Source organism: Mytilus galloprovincialis, chromosome 5 (assembly GCF_965363235.1).
Source record: "Mytilus galloprovincialis chromosome 5, xbMytGall1.hap1.1, whole genome shotgun sequence".
NCBI classification, from domain to species: domain Eukaryota; kingdom Metazoa; phylum Mollusca; class Bivalvia; order Mytilida; family Mytilidae; genus Mytilus; species Mytilus galloprovincialis.
This window is the reverse complement of record NC_134842.1, coordinates 58,371,121-58,394,967: the sequence shown is the minus strand read 5'-3', so window position 1 is coordinate 58,394,967 and position 23,847 is coordinate 58,371,121. Positions and strand designations below refer to the sequence as shown.

The 23,847-nt window shown below is 31.1% G+C and overlaps 1 protein-coding gene across 4 annotated transcripts in view; it reads right to left on the bottom strand.

Moving 5' to 3' along the window:
- LOC143076130 (calcium-transporting ATPase sarcoplasmic/endoplasmic reticulum type-like) overlaps window positions 1-23,847 on the bottom strand; it is a 78,718-nt gene that overhangs the window by 10,580 nt on the left and 44,291 nt on the right. For 3 of the 4 annotated variants that reach the window (XM_076251788.1, XM_076251787.1, XM_076251785.1), the window contains exons 9-24: window positions 20,853-20,941; window positions 16,495-16,578; window positions 15,407-15,500; window positions 14,118-14,248; window positions 13,198-13,286; window positions 11,288-11,390; window positions 10,327-10,584; window positions 9,670-9,787; window positions 8,650-8,750; window positions 6,260-6,382; window positions 4,447-4,659; window positions 3,883-3,976; window positions 3,148-3,274; window positions 2,745-2,947; window positions 2,178-2,263; window positions 312-445 (exon numbers count right to left, since the gene is read on the bottom strand). In XM_076251788.1, the coding sequence (XP_076107903.1) occupies window positions 312-445; window positions 2,178-2,263; window positions 2,745-2,947; window positions 3,148-3,274; window positions 3,883-3,976; window positions 4,447-4,659; window positions 6,260-6,382; window positions 8,650-8,750; window positions 9,670-9,787; window positions 10,327-10,584; window positions 11,288-11,390; window positions 13,198-13,286; window positions 14,118-14,248; window positions 15,407-15,500; window positions 16,495-16,578; window positions 20,853-20,941 (2,047 nt within the window). The remainder of the gene's footprint in view (window positions 1-311; window positions 446-2,177; window positions 2,264-2,744; window positions 2,948-3,147; window positions 3,275-3,882; window positions 3,977-4,446; window positions 4,660-6,259; window positions 6,383-8,649; window positions 8,751-9,669; window positions 9,788-10,326; window positions 10,585-11,287; window positions 11,391-13,197; window positions 13,287-14,117; window positions 14,249-15,406; window positions 15,501-16,494; window positions 16,579-20,852; window positions 20,942-23,847) is intronic. The other variant, XM_076251786.1, reaches the window with a different exon arrangement.

Here is a 23,847-nt window from a genome sequence, read left to right as displayed (position 1 = left end):
AAATTTTGGTTTACAATTTCTATTTGAATAGTAATGCCATAGTTTCTTGATACATTGATATTAGGATAATACAGACACTTATGAAATATACCACTGTTTATCCATTGTCATTATAATATTTATAAAAATATTAGACTTTATTTGCTTTGAAGAAATATCTTAAGATTTGTGTCTGAAAATTTCTTTTCAAATTGTTTGAATTTTATGAGCCAATTTAAAGCAATGACTTCAAACATGTATCTATCATAAGTGTCTATATATAGAACAGATATAAACCAACACCTTGTACTTGAAAATTGTGCCCTGGTTACCTGTTTAATGCATTGAGCATTTCAATAGTGACCAGTACAGACAGGGCCATTGTCATTGGATGAGGATCATTAAATATATGACAACTAACATCTTTGAACATTCCTGGCTCAGCTGGGCATTGCATATGGTGGGTCTGTAATATAGTCAGTAAATAGTCAAATCTTTTTACATAGCTCAGTCAAGCGGATGCTTATTTATCTGTTTTATCATAAACTGAGTGACTCAACTATTTTGCAAGTTTAACTTATAATACTATTCTTAAAAGAAAGCGACTTACATTTCCAATATATAGATAGATAGACTTATTTTAACAGAAAAGTTAAGCTTCTAAATTTAACTTAGATGAAATCCTTTGTTCTGTAAATGCTATGAAGATCAAGAAAATTGTTTAATCTTGCTTTTTATCAATTCAGTTAATAAATCTGATACAAAAAAGTGTATTGTTCAGGTAGTTTTTTGTTTCTATTATTGGTACTCAGTATGCATTAATTATATTTATTATACTTCATGTAAAAATGCCATATTTTGATTGGCTGATACCAGGGTGTTAATTTACTCTATCACATGGCTGAGAGGGTGACAAATTTTCTGAATGTTACCCTTTCATCTAGACTAATCAAATCGATTTAATGGACAATGAATTGAAAGTACATCAAGTAATAAAATACAGGCTTCGCCGCGGTTGACAATGTTTTCCCGGGGTAACAATTTGCTCTATCACCCTCTCAGCTAAGTGAAATTTATACAGTATTCATTCTATGTTCAGAAATATATCTTTAAAAAGCTGTCTTGTTTTTAGATAATTGAAATGTATATTTTTTTTCCAAATTACAATCACTCCATGAAAAAAACAGAAACTTAAGAATATAAATTTCTTTCATGAATATTTGTACAAGAAGCAAGCAGCCAGATGTATATCAACCAGTAAGGAACCTCATCAGTAGTACTGGTAGACTTTTGTAACACCATAAAATTAAATATCCATAAAAATAACCATAACCAGGAAAAATAGATGAAATCCATAGTGTTGTAAGGATGTATAGACAATTTCTTTAAGTTGAAGACATATATTTATTAATAGTATCGGAAGCACATGTCTGTGTTTTTTTATGTTCAACACGTGTTGATGAGCACATGGTCGCATACCTGGTTTTTTATTGTATGATTTGATTGGCTATTGTATGTTGCAATGCAGGTATCCTACCCGTTTGTACAATGGTAGGATCGTGATTCTCGTGCAGAATCTTATTATAAATAATAGATATTTTTATAACCAGTTATTCAACGTTCTGCCTTTACCGAGTAGCATACCTTCCGTTTCGTTATACACATATCCCCCACCCATTTGATAGATTTTAGTTAGACAGTTTAATGATGTGACAAGATAAATTGTAATAATAATGTATTTATTGTGTTTTGTAGATTGTTGTTGATTTTGATTTTTAGTGGGATGGAGTTCCGATACGGACTTTGTTGTATTGAGGAAACTTGTGTGATTTTCTTGGATGAGTTATTAGACACAGATGGACGTTTCAATGAATATTGAAATATGAATCTATGAAATGGTTTTGATGTTTGAAGAAAAAATAAAGTATTAAAGTGTGCTACTCACAAGGAGAGCTCATTCCTATAGTATACATGTGTTGAGTTTTATTGACTAAATAATGTATGTTCCGTTAAGCTTGGCGAATAAGAACATAACATATGTTAACCTGTTAGAATGTCTTTTTTGTGTTGTGGAGTTGCTGTCTTATTGGTGGCTACCTAATATCTCCTTTAATTCAGTGTGTTTGATTGATTAATTGTTATTTAAAGTCTAGTACAAGTTATGTGTAAGAAAGCTTCTCTGTAGCACTGATACTTACAAGTTGGTAATAGTTGAGTTGAGGTCCATGATCATATACCATAAACCACCAAGCTGCTGCTCCTACTGTAGCACAACCAACATAGACTGAAAAGACAAAACACATTTATAGCAGGTTTTTGACTAAATAATCTTGCTAGAATTAATGTCATCACACAAAATTCAGAGAACTCCATAATAGCCTTCATGAGTATCAGTATATAACTTTTTGGTCTCTGTTCTTCCTCTTGGTCAATGTGTCACCCACATTTTGTGACAGATTAGAAATCATTTTACATAGCCAAATGAAATACTTGTGGAATTTTATTCTGAAATGCCATTATTTCTAATAAAACCACCATCAAATGGTTCTTTTTCTGGGTTTTCATTTTCATGACTCATGCATTTTTATGAGTTTATTAATCAACTTATCCTTGACAAAGTTTTATTTAGTTCGTTTTAATGATGACCAACTGTAGACATAATTTCAAAATCATTTTGAACATCTTACACTTCTGTTTTTTGTGTTTTTTTTTTAAATATTCTGCAGGAAAAGATAAAATTCCAACAATATTAGATTTGAACTTACTTCCAATAGCCATATATCTGAAGAACAACCATCCTGAGATGAGACTGTCTTTGGCACTTCTTGGTTGTTTCTTCATGATGTCAAGATCTGGAGGATTAAATCCTAAAGCTGTGGCTGGTAAACCATCAGTTACCAAGTTTACCCATAACAACTGTACTGGAATCAAGGCTTCTGGGATACCAAGGGCAGCTGTCAGGAAAATACTGTCAATGGAAATAGGCAAACTAAAATAATCTTTTAGGTCAGGTTGGCTAAAAACCTTGTCAGAGTATTAATCTAAACAGAATTGGATAAATGGCAAGAAAATTGGTCAACACATGCATGGCGTATGCCAGAATCAGTAAAAATATCGATGAACTTGTCAAAATTGTCCACAACAGGTAAAATTAAAAGTATAACATACCATACAACTTCTCCAATGTTGGATGAGATCAGATAACGAATAAATTGTTTCATGTTGTTGTAGATGGCTCTGCCTTCTTCTACTGCAGCTACAATTGAAGAAAAGTTGTCGTCTGCCAATACCATCTGTAAACATCTGTCAAGGACTTATACTCAAATGTTATTCTAAGAATCAGGAGGACATAGCTCCTGGATGAAGGATTTGAAATAAAGAATTCAAAATGCATGGTCAACAGGGCCATTTAGATCAAGGCTTACAATTCCCCAATGGTCATTAGCTTCAGAATTAAAAAATATTGGATCACTGCTTATTTCTAATCCTTACAGGTATCAGAGGTCAACAAAACCCTTAAATCGATACAAGAAAAAGAAAACAGAAACTTATAAACATTTCAAGAGAAAAGGCTTCAAAAGCAGGTAAAAGATTTTATCAATAACTAAAAATTTGCTGGTGTTGTGAACATCTTGTTTCAAGCTTGAAGGTACATTCATTCATTTACCCTTAAGTTATGACTTAAGATATTTTTGACTAGCTATATAGACTACATATATAGCTATCAACTATTTTTTTAACTGTCATGGTGTTATCTAATTCTGAAAAATTTACCTTTATCAACAGTTTTTTTCACATGTATTTTCTTTCAAATCAATACTACTTCTAGCTAATGTTTGCAATATTGTATCATTGTAACAAATATGTTCACAAAATAAACTTTGAACAAGTATTAAAGGATATCAGAAGCTGACTTTGCCACAGCAGTACCAGAACCCATAGCAATTCCAATTTCAGCTTTCTTCAGAGCAGGGGCATCGTTTACACCATCACCTGTCTAAAGAGATAAATCATATTCTACAATTATATTTAATGGAAATAATGTGTTTAATTGATATCTGATTAACAAATAAACAAACAAAAAGAAATTGTATTATCTCATATTTTTTTTATTGACATTCTTGGCTTATTGTGTTTGTTTCCCTTTAATATCTAAACTTTTATAAATACATTTGTAATCTTTGATTAACATACAAGTCAAAAGTGATTTTTTTTATGTTTTCTCTTTTATGATATCCATATTTTTTTTGGATTTTACAGCTGAAATATTCAAGAAGTAGGTGACTTAATTGAATGCTCATCAATTTCTAAGAGTTTTCAATTATTTCAGCTTTATACTTCAAAATCCTAAAAAAATTCATATATATCTGATAAATTTTCGTCTTATTCAAAGTAGGTCAACATTTCAGTCAACCATAATGCAATGTTTTCTTGTTTGTAACATATATTTTACAACATGATACATACCATAGCTGAGACTTCTCCTTCTCCCTGCAGAAACTCAACAATTTTACTCTTGTGAGATGGTTCTACACGAGCAAATAGACGAGCCTTCATAACAGCCCTTCTTTGTTCTTCTATAGACAGGTCATCAAACTCTCGTCCAGTAAATGATGAACCTTCTGTTGCTTCATTCTCACCAAATACACCAATTCTTCTGCAGATTGCCTCAGCAGTAGCCTATGTTTAAATCAAAAGAATGAAGTCAATAAATAAATAATAAACATTGGTTTATTCATCTACAAAATAAATGGGGAATGTGTCAGATGCCCCTGCTTGCATATCATAATATAAAGTTATAATGGAACATATGAAGAACTGTAAAAGCTACCTAAATGTGTACTTGATCTGAGTTTTTTTTTTTTGGTAATAAGTATTGTGTACAAGTTTCAAAACATTTGGTTGAGGCATACTTAAGTTAACCAGGTGCTCCGCAGGGCCCAGCTATATACGACCCCAGTGGTCGAACCCTGAACAGTGGGGGCAAATTTGGTCACAATATTCAAGCTTGATACTGTCTGAATTTGGATTGTGATCAAATTTTTTACACAATACTGTGCAATTGAATATTTCTTGAAACTTTTCAAAATTTGAAATTTGAAAAATTTTGAAAAAAAGGAATCCTTTTAAAAATGGTAAACAAAAAATCGCCACCCCCTCACTTTTTGAAACTCCCATTGGAGCAATAACCCTTAAACTCAATCCCATGCTTTCTTTTGTAGTATTGAACCTTGTAGTACAATTTCAGAGATATCAATACACTTAAACACAAGTTATCGTCATGATTGTTTGGAAACTAGAAACATGCTTCTTTTTGGCCCTTTTTAGGCCCCTAAATCCTACATATTTTGGGCAATTAACCCAAGACTTAATCCCAGCCTCCCCTTTGTTATATATATGGTATGTTGTGGTACAATTTCAGAGAGATCCATACAATTACACACAGGTTATTGTCTATAAACTAGAAAAATGCTTGTTTTGGCCCCTTTTTGGCCCTTAATTCCTAAACTTTGGCCCCATAACCCTGAAAATAAATCCAAACCTTCTACTTGTGGTTTTAAACATAGTGATATGATTTCAGAGCAATTGAAATACTTGTACACAAGTTATTATCCTGAAACTAGAAAAATGCTTGTTTTGGGCCCCTTTTGGGCCCCTTATTCCTAAACGATTGGGACCATCATCCCCAAAATTAATCCCAACCTTCATTTTGTGGTATTGAACCTTCTGAAAAAATTTCATAAAGATCTATTAACTTAAACTAAAGTTATTATTCGGAAACCAATGTGTCTTCGGACGACGACGACGCAGACGACATCATACCATTATACGATCCCAAATTTTTTTTGGGGTCATATAAAAATAACAGTAATTTTTCATTTTTAAAGTGGCATAACTCTAGAACAGATAAAGTGACGCCACTGAAATTCAATCTTAATCCGTGTTTTGTGATAAAAAGCAATGTGTTTAAGTTTCAAAACATTTTTTGAGGCAATCTAAAGTAAGTAAACGGAAACTAAAACATCAGCATTTTTCATTTATAAAGGGGCATAACTCTAAAATGGTTAAAGTGACACTTCTAAAAATTAAAACATTGGCTATTTTTCCATTATAAAGGAACATAGCTCTTGTACAATTTATGTGACACCACCAAAATTCAAACTTGATCTGTGTTTTATGATGATAAGCATTGTGTATTATTTCATAATATTTGGTTGAGGCAAACTAAAGTTAGAGAAGAGAACTTTTTGTTGTTATAGATTTATATAGGATAAAGTACCTTGTTATCTCCAGTGATGACAATGACTCTGATTCCAGCATCGCGGCAACGTTCAATGGCTTCCTTTACTTCAGTACGTGGAGGGTCCAACATTCCAACAATACCAACAAAGGTCATATTTGTCTGTAAAACAAGATCAAACAATTATTACTTTTACATTTTTTTATTGTATGAAACCTGTGCAAATATATTCATGAACAAAGATTTTAAATAACAGTTTTAACTTTTAGTCACCTTCAAACTATGAAAATATATTGTAGCACATTTACCTGACAATAATAGGATATTTGTATTTAGCCAAATCTTAACCGGAATTTGTGATACAATTAGAATTCCAAAATTTATTAAATGTAAACAATAGGTCGAAATATTTAGTCTTTTAATAAATATCTTTTTGGGTAAGTTAATGCAAGCAAACTAGTTGTATAGTGTCTTATACTGTTAGAGGTTTATAATGTTTAACAACCATATTATATCAATGTTTAAACACATTAATTATGAGCTTTGAAAGTCAAGTAGTTCAAGAATGTTTTAAAAAGTTTAAAAAAATTTCAAACTAATATTTTTAACTGTGGGTTAGAATTCATTAGTTGTCACTATCCCATAAATTAACAACTTGTGGTTATATTTATAATTTAGAATCTTCCTTGAAGGTGGAGCACAACTGCACAGTTAATTAATTTGATTGATGTGTCATTTGTATGCAAGAGTTATATTCCTTTAAACTATGTTCAATTTCAAAAAGTCAATGTTTTGATTGTCTACCTTAACAGGGTTATAATTTAAATCTTTTACATACAGTTTGTTTTATTGAAATTAAAATCTGTAAATTTACTAGATATTAGTATTTTTCATTGGTTTATTAAAGACATTGATGTATATCTATAATTTCATTTATTTGTTTTGAAATGTTTAAAATTAATATAGAGTTATTTGATTATTTAATAAATACATTTTTGTTACATTTAAAAAATCTAACCGTGCTAGAAGGTCAAAGATGTGCAAGGTCAAATCTACCCTCATCATCAATAAGTTCTTAGTGCGATGAGACAAATAAATTACTCTGAAATCACAGATCACAGGCACTTGTCTCAGAATAAAAATTTCCTATATACCTTAATATAACATTAAGGTATATGGGAAATTTTCTGAGACAAGTGCCAGTGTCACAGATAGAACATCTTCCAAGTAATCATGAAATTGCTCTCTTTTAAAGTCGTATTATGGAAATAATTGAAAAAAAAAAATGTCTTTCTACTTTTAATTTGAGGTACAATATGCCGGTTAATAACATATGTTTAATTCTGCTGTTATGAATACACTGTTTCAAGTTGTGGTATGTATCATATAATCTGCAACAGCATTTATCCTAATACTTGTAAAGGCATTTGTTTCTTTGATATGTTGTATACAATTATGTCAGAACTCAAATGAAGCAGACACGCTGCTTTAATTTATCTGCATTACTCTATCCCTAAAGACAAATACATGAGAGAAGTGTAATACTGCCTAAAACAAACACACATACGCACAAACACAAAAACAGAACACCATAGCCACCACTTTATCCCAGAAACTTCTAACTTAAGCCGAATACTATAGCGAAAAATTATAATTGGAACCTACACAAAACATGTTTAACTTTTCTGAAAAAGCCTATAATTGAAAACAGAAATATATTGTCTCCCCATAATGATAGAATGTTAGGAAAATTGACCGGAGTTATTTTACATTAATCACTGACAGGGACTAGCAAACAATTTTTAATTGAAGCCTAATTAACGTTTAAAACAATTTTCCACTAAAAAATAATGTTACTTTATTCACATATAAGGACTTTGTCAGGTAAATATAATAACTTTATTATATATCATAGATATCATGAATTTTTATGACAATAGGTAAACATGCTATGTATTGGTCTTTGAATTTAATATAACTTGTGAATGAAATTGCAGAAATTTTTTAGCAGGACTGTCTAAATTTTGTTCATGAAGCAAAGCATTTACTGTAAATCTAGACATAATCTTTTTCTATTATAATCCATCTAAGAGCTAATACAGGGTGAAGGGTAGGTCTTCACTTCATGACAGACCAATGTTAACACTGTTCAAGAAGTTGTTTTAATAATTGATTACCAAAATACTTTGTAACTATTTTAAAGCTTATTTTTTTCACATAAATCTTTCAACAAAGTGAAATTCTGACTCATATCTGAAAGTTACTTATTTCCTTTAAAGAAGTTTCAGAATTCCGAACTTTAAAAAAAAAAATTATTTACTAAGGCTGCTTTATGTATATATTCTAAATATTTTTTTTCTAAAACATAATTTTAGAAAGACTATAAATATGCTTCATGTTGTCCCTTTTTTAGATCTAAAGAAACATACCTCATACTCAATAAACTTCCTAGAATCTTCCAAGTCCATATCTTCTCTACGTGGTGGGTTATCAATGGTGGCTAATGCCAAGCATCGTAGGGTGTCACGTCCTAAAACATTAACACAAGTTTGTTATTCTAATTTGTGACTTAAAATTTAATTGAACCTACACTACTAAAGTCAACTTCTGTTCTCTTTGACACATTCCCCATTTCCATTCTCAATTTTTTTTCATATTGAAAATAAAAATAATTCCACTGAACACAGTCACTGTCTAAGGGAGGGGATAAAGACCAGTAATAGAAGGATAAACAAATGATCAGGTTTTCTACGTGTATGTATTATAAAATATCAGCCGCTCATTCACTGCGCTCACTCACCAAAAAAGTTCACATAGTGGCTTGCAACTGATATTTTACAATATAAATGTGTAGTAAACCTGACAAAAGAGGGACGAAAGATACCAGAGAGACAGTCAAACTCATAAATCGAAAATATACTGACAACGCCACGGCTAAAAAATAAAGACAAACAGACAAATAAGGGTAACCAGATCCTGCTTCACATGTTGCACCTGTCATCGTGTTGCTCATGTTATAACAAACCCAGAAAGTAGTCTAATTCAGTAGGTCACATTCATGGTAAAAAGAAAAGTTGATTGTAGATACGACATAGGAACATATCGGATATCATCTGTTAAACTGTTATTCCATAAAGTTCAACCAACTTGTGATGGTGACCGTAACATTTATGAAGGGATGATTTCAACTTCACCATTTGGAACTCTTGGTTTAATAGGTTCTTTGTGAGCAGCAACCCTCTATTGAGGAAGTCATGATAGAAAATACAAGCCTGGGAATATCATATTAATTGGGAGATATATACTCCATATGCAGGCACTGCTGGAATGTTACTACATAGAAATGGAAAGTTCACAATTGGGAAGCTGAAATCATCTCTTTTGTAGTAAAGTTTTGTTTTCAGCCAACCCGATAATCTATATGGATTCAAGATTTACAGTTAACATACCTGTTCCATATGCTGCTACATGTTTCATGATATCATTTTTGATGGCAGGAGACATGGGTACTTTAGTACTACCAACTCTGACATGGGTACATCTGTCCAATACTCCTTCTGGTGCTCCCTACAAACATAGATTTTGCTCAGTTCTACATTTTACAATGACATCTTATTTTGTACTAGCATGATATTCCTTTACTGCTTATTCTTATGAAATGTACTGGTAACATGTTACTCTCTAAATTGACATGTGGTCATTGGCTGGTTTCGAGGAGTAAGGTTAGGTTAAGAAATAAATTTCCAAACTGATTGTTACTCTTTAACAACTGTAACAATCATTAGTTTAATAATGTATAAAATATCTCATTGCAACCTTTTTCATGTCATCAATTGGTTTAAGCCAGTTTTTCTTCAAGAACTTTTTTTTCAACAGATTATGTACAGATCATATATGTTAATATGCATCAGTTTAATGCATTTGATCTTGAATACCTTTTTTTCCCTATTTATTTTTTAAATAATGATCATTGTCATTATGAAATATCTATTGTAGCTTAAATAACTCCCCTTTGGGATTTATCTTAATTATTGACATGATGATGTTTAACTGCATTTCTATATTCACAAATGTATCAATTCTTTTCTGGTATATGACAAACCTACCTTTGCAAACATTTTACATCCTTGAGCAGTCCTGGTGGGTTTGTTAGGTGAACAATACACACTCATAGATTTCCTGTCACGGGAAAACTCCAATGTAAATTCCTTTTTCCACATTTGAGAAATGACATGATTACAAGCTGTACCCTTTTCACGTTTGTTCAGTCCTGATTTGTCTGTATTATAATAATCCATCTTCTCTACTAACACAGTTAAAGCAGTTTCTGTTGCTTCACCAACCTTTTCATACACTCCCTTTGTCTTTAAAAGAAAATAAGAGTTGACTTATGCTTAAAAAGTGAATTCTTATTTTCAATGTTCCTAAGAAATAAATAAACATGTTCATTTCTCTTGTCTGCACTAAGTCATGCTGCCTATATTGTCTGTTTTAATTTTTACTTACATTTATGGTTGACTAACTTTGTGGACTTTACTTAATTAGCATAGTAATAGAGAAAAATTCTGTCGGACTATCAGAATGCAAGAAATAACCATTATCATTTATCATAGAATGGGTAAAGGGGGATAATCTATGTTCATCAGTACTAACTACTTGTTATGTCCCCTTGAATAAGATTTGACTAAATAATAAATCTAAGAAATGTAATTACAACTTTTGACTTGGATATTTATAAAAATGTATCCTCCCATCTAGTTACTTACAATTTTTGTAATCATTATAAAATCTTTAAATCCCAATACCTCAGACAAACCTGACCTCAGATGATTAGGGTAATTTTTCCCAAGCAAATTTTGTTTATACTGCCCTCCATGTATTGACTTACTGATGACTTATTCAGAAATATTTTAAAAGCCAGCATATCTGTTATTTTTCAATTAGATTTTCTATCATCAATACCACTGTTGATGTACTGCTCGACCCTGAGGTTTTCATTCAATAAATTTAAATACAAAATGAACAACACTAGAATCATTACACATTACACACTCTATACACACTTACATCATTGTAATCAACACTAGAATCATTACACATTACACACACTGTAGCTAATTCTTCTAATCCAGGATAATCACCAGTCTTTACTTTTTTTCCTTCTCTGTAACTGCAATAACAAAAGTCTAATATAAGCTAATGGTTGTGGTAGCAAGTTCATGGCAGGAAAATGGTAGATATACATGAGGCATCTCAAATGGATTTGATTTTTTTAAATTTTGGAGTCTTAGTATTAGATCAACATGATCAATGAAAAGATGGCTGAATTAAAGAAATCTGCATGTTTGTTGTGCATGGTTTTCAAATTACACACTGTAGTATATAAAAACGCCAATCTTTTATTACTGTGCAAACTTTAAACTGTCAATCCCTATCACTTTGGGTTTTTTTTAAATTTATAAACCTGAATAATGGTTTTGATTGCTGAATAAATAAAATAAAATGCTTCGCTGAGCGCAGCCTGATATGAACACAGGTATAACCCTGAACAGTTGGGGAATTTGGACACAATATTCAAGCTTGAGACTGTCTGAATTTGGATTGTGATCAAATGTTTGACAAAGTATAGGCTTCTGACACAATATAAATGTGGTCAAAGATCTTACAAATCTATTGCACAATACTGTGCAATTGAAGATTTCTTCTTGAAATTTCTCAAAAATTTGAAAAATTTTGAACTAAAAAAAATACGAATCCCTTAAAAAAAAACTGTAAACAAAAATCCCCCCCCCTTTTTGGGGCAATAACCCCAAATCTCAATCCTAGCCTTTCCTTTGTAGTATGAAATCTTGTAGTACAATTTCAGAGAGATCCATACATTTAAACACAAGTTATTGTCTGGAAACTCAAAAAAATTGTTCTTTTTGGCCCCTAATTCCTACATGTTTTAAGCAATTAACCCCAAACTCAATCCCAGTCTTGTATTTGTTATATGGAACATTGTGGTACATATTTCAGAGAGATCCATACACCTATCCTATAACTAGTAAAATGCTTGTTTTGGGCCCCTAATTCCTAAACGGTTGGAACCATCAACCCCAAAATCAATCCCAACCTTCCTTTTGGGGTATAGAACCTTCTTCTTAAATCTCATACAGATCCATTCATTTAAACTCAAGTAATTGTCTGGAAACCAATGTGTCTTCGGACGACGACGACTCAGATGATGCCATCATACGATCCCAAAATATAATTTCATACAATATGTTTCCATAAACTTTCTTTGAAGGGTAATGATGTTGTAAAGGAGGACAGATTTGAAAAATTTGCATGTCCCCATATTTTCAGCCAATATATTATACTTCTTCAGAATAATGAATTTTATCAAATTATCATGCACTTAATATATTTCCTTAACTTTAAAAAAAAAAACACTTTCAAACTCTTAAATGGTGCACATGATGTTACTAATTCATTTATTATGACTGTAATGTGTTGCATTCCAAAATTGACATATTTAACCTAGATACGACAACCGTTCATGCTGGATGTTCAAACTCCTCCCTCTGAAAAATCACAGTGCCAGTCGTTTGCTTCTTTGCAAACAAAAATGGGAGGTTCTTGGAAGAGCCTACACAAATGCTTTTACACTTATCTGACATAGAAATTACCTTAATTGTCTTATTCTGATTCGAAATAATTGATGCAAGCTATACCTTATTGTAGTTTTAAAATAGGTAGGCATTATATTCGTGTTATTTTAGCCCTCACTATTGCTCAGGCAAAAATAATCATGAATATAATGCCTACCCATGTTAAAACTACAATAAAGTATAGTTTGCATCAATTATTTCTTAAACAATGGTATGCTTTATGTTGTCTAAATTGGAAATGAGTAGACTGATGTTTTGATATTGCAACTTCAGGTATTTTTTATATTGTGTCTAAACAGAAAATGTTTTGTTGTGAGTACTTACATGTCACCTTCAGGGGCATAAGTTGATCCTGTGATTTCAAACTGATCTGTTTTAACATCATTTCCTTCGATTTTGGCAAATGTGAGCATCTAAAATAAACATATACAAAATTTGTACTAATTTTTCATGATCAACAAAAACATTTATAGCTTTGAATTCAGATGTGTCAAGATAAATGTGTGACATAACCTGTTGCCTAACTCCTAGTGTCAAAATTTAGGAGGGGAGGCAGAAAGGACTTCAAACAAAGCTGAGTAGATTTGAATGTTTCATTCTGAAATGGATGTTATTCAGTTTCATTAACTCAAATCATTCAACACATGCCCTTTTGTCCTCATTGAACAAAACAATTATAGTGTAATCTGATAATGTGTTTTACATTTCACATCTAGTACTTCAGTAAGTTTATATTAAGAATAGATGCAAATATTTGCCATCATCTTGAGACAAAAATAGAATGTCATTTGTAACTTAAGTGATACAAAAAATTAAACGAGTGATGTTTTGACAATAAGATAAACACTAATTTATTACTTCTCATTATCTACTGTAACCTAATTGGTACCATGTGTAGTGATGAACAGAGGAAACATTAAATAACCCAACATTACAGCATTCCTGGCACTAATGTACATATGTACTAATGACTTGTACCATCTTATGTAATCTCATTAATCAGTTTGATCAAGAACCAAAGCACCCAAACCTCAACCAACCAGTAACCAAATGCAGAAATTAGAAATACTTTTTACTTTGACAAAACATATTCAATTTTCAGATGTTTTTGTTTGTTTGTGTAATTGTTTATCTTTTAACCTTCTTGTTATTTCCAGTCACCTATTCCTTGAGTGATTAAGGCTTTTCTTAAATAGGGAAAAAAAATTGTGTATTTTGCTAGATGACTGGTACAATCTACATACCCTACAAACAGACATCTGATTGGTTGTCAGGGTACCAGTTTTATCAGAACAGATTACTGAAGTACAACCAAGAGTCTCTACTGAGGGTAAACTTCTCACAATTGCATTTTTCTTTGCCATTCTTCGTGTACCTGAAATATAAAATACAGTATGTTTCAGAAAATTTTAGATTGTCTTTCTATTGCTAGTAAGTAAAGTAAGTAAATTTTATTTAGAGTCAGGCAAGATATGTACAATACAACAAGGTAAACATGAGCTGTGGAATCATTATCACTTGTGGAATTTACATGTTTAAGTGTTCATTGGAAAATATAATTTCAGTGTGTATGCAAACTTTGGCAAAGCCACAAAATCAAGTTTATATGAAAGTACAATTTTTCCTCAATCAACAAAACTGGTATCCACGATTATAAATGAATCCACAGTATATATTTTTAAAAGTTTTTATCAAGGTAATGGGTTCACAATGACCTTTAAAAACACTGTTGTTTTTGAAATATTCTAAAGTTAAATACATTTTAATAAACTTGCTAGGATTGACCACTACTTCAGAAATACTTGTATTTTGTACACAATATGAAAAGTTTTCCACTGGTTGGTTATAAGTCGTATGACCTTTTGTGAGGCCTAGACTTGTAAGAGAAACACCAATTGTTATATGTCTTACTGATTATTGTAATAGAAAGAAAACATCATTTTTTTTTTTCATTTTGCTATGTACTTATTCTCATGTCTGTTGTATTTATTTAGAATGTTTTGTCTATCACATGTAATTGCTATTCTATCAGTCTTTGTATTTTTGTGTTAAGTTCAAGTTACAGTAAGCTGGCTATGTCACAAATTTTGGTAAACATTTTCCCATACAACCAACAAGCCAAAAATAAATGCAATTTTTAACCAACATCTGTGATACATGTATAGCCTTACTGCTCCTTGGCCACAAGCTATTCTCACATCATATTTTGATTTTGCAAATCTGCTGTTCGATTTGAATTAACACTTGATTGAATTTTAGCTTACTTTCGTAAGAGTTTCTTTCACTCATGTACCCTAAAAACTATCCAACATCATGGATATTCTTTTAACAAAAGTTGTGAAAAATGATATTGCATGGATTAAGGAGACTAAGAAAGCAGTAAAAATTAAAATGATATTTGTGTGGGCTACAGGGGAGTATGATGTGTATTCTAGCCAACCAGAGACTAGCTAAAATTGTAATGATATTAAGAAGAATATATATATATGACAGTTCTAAGAAAGGGAATGACCACTGGTGTTCACATACAAACCTAAGGCAAGACAAGTTGTAATGACAGCGGGTAAACCTTCTGGGATAGCAGCCACAGCCAAAGCAACAGCAATTTTGAAATAATAGATAGCTCCCTACAAATAAATAAATATTGAAATAAATTAACCTTCAAGTAAATCTATGACTATAATGGTTTACTTTACAAATTGTAACTTGGAGAGTTGTCTCATTGGCATTCATACCACATCTTCTTATATCTAGCTTCCTGATTAATTATTCATTCTACCCCTTAAAAGTTAATTTTATATGGATATAATAATGAGTCTTAAGTTTCACAAATATCCTAACCAATAACATCTTTTACATATAACATGCAAAAATCTACTAAATCTATCTGTTTATGGTCAGTATATATTGGAATATTGACCCTTTAATGCAACACTGTTCCCCTGAGAGTGTAACCTACATACATTAACTTCCTGTTTAAACACAATTATGACTTCAAGTCAGATTCTGGAACTTATCACTTTACCATTTATGTCATCTTTTTGCTTGGATGAAAATGAAACTTTGCAGATATATCAATATATATGACTGACCACTTAACATGGACAATATCTACTGTCACAACATTTATTTGTTTAGTCTGCTACAAGGCAATTTATCTTTACATTTTCCCTTTTAGAGTTTTATTGACCATTTAAAACTAAGTAACACTGACGTCCTTCAGAAATATAGGTGATTTAAAACAATTATGTCAATATTCTGTAAACTGTCGCCGCTAAATCAATATTCTCTTTCTGATCTATTAAATCAAATCATTTTAAGACCTTCAGAAAATAGTGTCTTTTAGACACAACTAATTGTTACATGCATTCTGGTATATAAAGCCTAATTTAGCATTCTATATTACATGTATATTCTTTGTTAATGATGAATTTTCAATATTAGAACAAAATCTTCATATATTATTACCATTTGGGGAGCTTTTTATCTGTAGTTATGTTCTTTGCCTGTGTTTGAGTAAAAGGCAGGATATTGTGTCCATATTATAACAGTGATCTTATTATGTCTATTTGTGTGCCATTTTTTACAATTAATCCAACAGGATATCATTAAATAGCTCACCTTGACCCATGATCCACCATGAGCTGGATCATTGAAATGTCCGATGTTGATGGCCCATACAGCAATACAAATAATGGTGATCACCTAAAACAAATCAAATGGTAAACATAAACATTTAGTAATGAAGCACAGCTTGTAACATATAAAACAAACACATTTAATGTCCATTCTTATAAAAAATGTTGTCTTAAGAAATAAAAGCCTCAGGCAAAACTAGACTGCTGTAAGAAATAAAATCACAGTACTAACTATTAACATAACACACTATACTATATGAGTTTAATTGATTCAGAAACAGTTGTATACACTTGTTAAGCTATCTTTTTGACCATCAATACTAATGTTGAAATGTTCAACTTGCCAGAGGTAGACAAGTGTTTCCCTATCCTAATGTTCAAAGGTAGACAAGCGTTTCCCTATCCTAATGTTCAAAGAGAGACAAGCGTTTCCCTATCCTAATGTTCAAAGTGAGACAAGCGTTTCCCTATCCTAATGTTCAAAGATAGACAAGCGTTTCCCTATCCTAATGTTCAAAGATAGACAAGCGTTTCCCTATCCTAATGTTCAAAGATAGACAAGCGTTTCCCTATGCTAATGTTCAAAGATAGACAAGCGTTTCCCTATCCTAATGTTTAAAGATAGACAAGCATTTCCCTATCCTAATGTTCAAAGATAGACAAGCGTTTCCCTATCCTAATGTTTAAAGGTAGACAAGCGTTTCCCTATCCTTATGTTCAAAGATAGACAAGCGTTTCCCTATCCTAATTTTCAAAGATAGACAAGCATTTCCCTATCCTAATGTTCAAAGATAGACAAGCGTTTCCCTATCCTAATGTTCAAAGGTAGACTATCTAACTGCCCTATGGTAGAATGACAAAGGGTTTTCTTATCTGACTATAAAGATAGACAAGTTTTTCCCTATCTCAGTGTATAGAGGATGAAATGTGTGACTACATATCCTGTTGTCAAAAGTAAATGGGTGTTGACTAGAGGACTTAACATATTGTTAAGATTATTTTAAAGTAGCCAATACTAGAAGCATATTCTTTACAAGGAAAAGCACTGACAAAGCTTCTGAATATAGATGTACCTTATCAAAGACTTAAATATATACATGAAGATATACAAGAGGAATGCAGATGCAAAACATAATTGTCATTACAAAACTTCTGCTGCAATTATTTACCATAGAAACTAATAAATGGTATAGACAACAGCCAAGAGTTATCATTACTTCAGTCATACAATCTTGGTAATAAATGTTCAGACAAGATATCTCTTCATATCTCATTAAATTTTCCTCATAACATGGCAAAAAACTCTTACTCTTTATTTCAAAAGAAACAAACCAATCTCAATGACGTTCTCCTATAATCCATGTGCATAATTTCAAAGAAAATTTGGGTTATTCAAGATCATCATATTTGATGTAGATGAAATTATGACTTCTAATAAATAAAATTTTTATGAATATTGACAAGATCAAAGAAGGTTTCGTATCAAATTGATGAATATTTGCTAAAAGGTTTAATAAAATGAAGAAACTAAGTAACATGTATTTTTTTTTATTATGTTTTAATCCTCTTCAAAGTACTCTTCCCAGAAATAAAGAATAAATGCATTAACAATTCATGTGAGGTGTTTGCATAAGATACAAAACCCTCAAACAACAGATGAGCAAAGGAATTATGTGCAATTCTTAGATAATATATACTAGTGTTTACCAGTTGAACAGGAGTACTGTAGTTAAATGTGGAAGTTAACCTTTCTAACTAAGGCATTGTGGTTTACATTGATCTGCTTACAGAAATTAATTGATTTTCTAATGCTTTTTAACATCTATAAGCTAGCAGCAAACATGTTCATGCCTTTTCATGACTGTAGAAATAAATATTGACCACTGACCAAAATAGACTAAAACATTCATCATAAAAAACCTAACATGAAATGAAATGCAAACAGAAAAAATAAAAATTCATAAACTTGAGGAACGATATTCTGCTAAATCCAACAATATGAAGATTATACACTTCTGTATATTTATTTCAGATCAATATATAACAGAGTCTATGTCTTAAAACTTCAAATCTAATCAAACTGTTTATAAATAAATTGAGTTCTGAAATTCTGTTTTCCCTTTTGTATTGAAATTTTGCAATTTATATCATCTACATTGGATTGGTCAATAGTGATAACAAGCACGAAATAGGTTTTAACTGAATGAGACACCTGTATAGAACAAGAAGTTTATCAAATGTATGTCTTTTATGTAACATACCATACTGTTTTAAAGGCATAACTTTGAAGCCATATAAGATTTATTAATCCCAAAATATAATATTTACCAACACCATTGGCTGTGATTGATATAATTGTTTCTTGTGAGATGTCCTAAAATCTATATACCAAGAAAGGACACACTGATGAATGTATAGACTTGCTTGACTATTTGTTTCTTAGGCAATTGTTACACACTTCTCTTTTCATTCATTAACACTGTGTTATGTCTTATCAATTTTGAATATCAATTAATCTAAAACTCTACAGACATATGAAAGAGTTGATATAAATGAATTTAACATAGTCCCTCTTTTCATCCAGACATCAGAGACATTGTCAAAATTCATTTTACATAAGACAGAATTTCAGGTACTTTTGAGAGAGTCATTAGAAGACTGAGACAATGGAGATATTCAATCAACAACTTCTCCAAGGATGAAGTTCATTAAACTAAATAACTATTACATGGCTAGCGAACAATAACTTTTACATCAATAACATTCAAGTTCAGCTCATGAAGATCATAGCCTTTATTTGTCGACACTGACAACGTTAACTGACCAGAAAACAATACCAATCCTATCAATACTTGATTTGAACTTCTGCTCCTGAGATTCAGTTTGATTAGAATTTGTTTATATTCAGTGGAGTAAAAATCTTAAAACAATTTCCAAAACATTATTCAAACCAGTTTCTTTCAAATTGAATTGTTTATTTGTCTCCTTATATTTAATATAACTCATGTAATTTTCCGATATTTGAAAAGTTCATTTATAGGTGATTCAACAAAAGAAAGCAGTTTCCACCTTATCTTAAGCTGGTTAACCAAGACAACCTCCTCATTTCTGTTGACCTACTGGTGTTCCTGGTCATAAGAACTTTTTCAGTGACCATGCAAAACCAACACAGTATGCTTACAGACCATTTTTTTTATCAGTGAACAGAAACACGGTTTGAACTGTGTACAGTAGTACAAATGATTCTTATTGAGATCTTACAAAAAAAATCATCTGCTAAGTCAGATTTGGGGTCAAAGAAGTACTGATAATTAAATATACATTAGAAAGAAAATATTTAAAAGAAAAGTAAACCTATGTGCATAAGACCGCTACTAAGATGATATTAAAAAGTATCATTTGCTTTCATTTTCAAAATAATTTTGCACAGGTATGGAAGTATTTTTTCAACCAATATATACTACATTTGTACTATAATCAGAATTTCAGTGCATTTTTTAAAACTTAAATGATTTTGAAAAAAAATATATCTTAAATAGGCAAATAATTCATGAAAGGTGGACATAGATGTAGATCAATGTACTACTAGGGTGCATTGCAGACAGTAAATTAGGGGGAAACAATTTACATTCTATTGTTCATTCAGATCAGAATTTAAATGATTATGATGACAAAAATCTCTTGAAAGGCAAATAATGCTGAGGTGCACTGCAGATAGATAATTAGGGAGAAACAATTCACATTCTATTTTTGATAATCAGAATTTAAATGATGAAGAAAAAAATCTCTTGGGGAGGCAAATATTTTGTACAGGTAGGGCAAACTTCCAAAGTATATTGGCAATTAAGGGGAAAACAATCAGATCTTTATTTTGTCATAACAATGTATTAAAATCAATTCTGTAATTTCAAATATGAATCAAATAAATCAATTGCAGCTGAATCACAAAATGATAAGATGTTATTATAAGGCTGAAGGCATTGAACTGCATGGTAGATATATATGCTGAATCCTCACATTGAAGGACATAACCTTGTAGCTTCTAATATGATACTATTTAGCTTGCAGATCAAACTGTTGGGAACATCAGCTATGAAACAGACCAGACAATTATTTACTGAACTAATTACACCACATGAGATACAGATTGTTTTTTCACACCTGGATTATGTATTTTTATATCACCCTCGTCAATCAGCGAATCAGAACAGCAGATAAGCATTATCCCATCAGGAAACAAGCAGTCTTGATTCTCAACTGTTAATCAAGGTGTGATCATTTATTGTATGCCACAATTAGTTCGTCTAGTCTTAAATATGACATATTTTTTGTGAGAAATACCTTAGACAATTGTTGTCCAAATTCATCTAATTTCTGTTGCAGTGGCGTCTTCTCTGTTTCTGTATCCATCATTTCGTCTCTGATTTTTCCTAAAAAGAACCAAAATTTCTTTTGAATATCTACTATAAATCATATTTGTAAATTAGCAATGTGTTTTCTGGCTTTAATGTATGCCAATTGTTGGATCTTGACCACTCAACTAAAAAATTGTATTTTTGTATTTGAAAAACTGAGGTTATCTCTCTTTGACCACACGAAAATCATTTGACAAAATAATTGGATTCACTAGGAAAGACAGTAGAAATTATAGATGCAAACTTCAGACCATGAAATGATTTTTTGGATATCAAAGACTTCCATTTAGCTTAAAAATTACATGTAAATGTGTAAATAATCAGTGATGTAATTTCCCATCTAAACACCACAGGTATCTCCTGCTAAATGCCTTACTGATTACTTAAGTTTAAATTGCTAATTGTCTATAATCAACTTTGACATTTTTACCACACATTAACTAGGGGATGTTCTGGTAAAGATTATCTTGATAAAATAATAACACAAGTTTTCCAACTTAATTTCTCTAGGCCTGTTCTTAACAAGCTTTTGTTGATGTCTGTATATTTTAACAGCTGAAACAGTATAATCTGTCCCAACTGCTTGCCAAAGTATTTTAATGTCACCTAAATCTTTCAACCTTTTTATGAAAACAAGAAGCAGTTTCCTCCAATATGGACTGAATCAAAGCAAAACAAAACATTTTAAAGTGACTGATGATAACATCTAAACTGAGAAGTGTAAAAATTCAGAAAAATCCTAACTAGAACTGAAATGTCAATAGTCTATGAAAAACTAATAAACTTGATTACATTTTTATAATGACTTTTTTTTTCTCAAAAGACAGATTTAGCACTTTTCTAAATCAATCTGAATACAGGTATTCTCATTGCTTAATTCCCAATAAAAAAGCAATCATATCTCAGTAATAATCTGTACAGGAAAGATAAAGGTGATTACAGGTGGGTATCATTGAATCTCACCTGTAACCAGATGGGACCTATCAAGCAATGCTTTATAACTATTTACAACCAATCAGGGATGTTTGCCATAGGTTATGTTCTCAAATAAATAAGACCAAGATCAAACTTCAACAATCTCATCGATTTTTTTTCTCTGCCAATTTATGCCAATTACAGTTTAATTCCAGGATTGTCACTTGAAATGTATAAATATAAGATGATGGGGTTTGATTGAAAAACACAATACAACCGATAAGAAGGTAATTGATTCAACCTAGTTTATCAAGAAAACTTATAAGATGATGGGGTTTGATTGAAAAACACAATACAACCTATAAGAAGGTAATTGATTCAACCTAGTTTATCAAGAAAACTATGATGATATTTGCAATGTAAAGACATAGATTCATATTTATTTTTTCTACTTTTTTGGTGGAACTATGAAATAAAATAGAACTTAACATCATAACTCCAAATACATATATACATGTAGATTGTGACAACAAATGACAAAACAGATTTATATTTTAAATCAGCACAATTTCTTTTTAATTCCTTCTAAAAAATTAAAGAAATTCCTAATTCTGTCTAACAGACCCATATAGCTTATACCATTGGTCCAATATTGTGATATAACACAATCAACCAGTAAAGTTACTGTTTTTTTTTTTTTTTTAAGTATCTACTTCTCATCTGTAATCCCTTACTGATGCAGAGATTCAAATCAATTATACATGATCAACACTTAACATGACCTTGATTTCTCCATTATTACTGTATAGGTAATGTAGAATAAATGAGAAATTGATGCTATGTTCCATTTCAAATACAACTGTATACAATTGAGGTATGATGTTCATTTCACTTTTATCTGTATTATCTTAAGTTATCAAGTTTATCAATCTCATTCTATCAGTTTTTTTTTTTTTTATTTCTGCACTCCAAGAAATTTTTCTGTAAGCATAGTTTTCTTTAACCTTGGAGAAGAATTTATTATTAAAGAGGTTAAAGCATTACATCTCGAAAGTGTATGAGACCCCTTGACATAAAAAAAGCTTTAAAATGATCTGAATGTAGATACTACAAACAATGTCAGATGGTGTTTCTAAAATAAGCTATTGAATCTGGACAGTTTATCAAAACAATTATGTGAAAGAAAAAAAGTAGAGTACCCAATAAACCACAAGAATCAGCTACGTCACACCTAAATATGGAGAAATGATGTACACAGATATATAATACATCTGTCGAAGAAAAACCAACAGTTTCTGACACAACAAATTAGAATAGGATATATAAAACATATGTTTTCCTAGCCAGAGGTGGCAATGTTGTGAGAGAAAGATGCCCAATGCATGCTGCAAGGTTTGCTAATTAAATCAACATGATTATATAAACTAAAATAATCTTTTCTGGAATGTTATCCTTAGGTTACCTCTACCTATTTCACAGCTTATTACCTTTCTGCAAAAAGAAAATTTGATGCCATCACAATTTGGGGTATTCAACAGGGGAGAATTACTATGTGCTTGAATTCTAGAAGTCTAATTGGCAATTTAACTCCTATCATTGAGAACTGTTGGCAGTTTTTCATAACAATCTGTTATATAGGGATCTGAATAGAAAGGCTGATGTATCAAATATGTGCTAAATCAAGGACACAGGCATGTCAATGACCTTTTTGACTTCAGTTCTCCAAAACTGACTTTATTTCCATAGAGGGCAAACAACCGACACTATAAAATCATGAAATAAATCACAAAATAAAACTATAATTTCCTAACAGAATAGCAGAACTTGAATAGCAATTCCCTGAGCTTAATCTTTTATTAAAACTATCAATAAAATAAATATGAAGTGTGCTTAAAGTGTGTTCCATTCTCAATTTTATTAAATAAATGTTTTTTTACGAAATATTTTCCCCAACTGTCCTTAAAGCATGTTTATATCTCATATGAAAAACCCACTTTTTACATAAA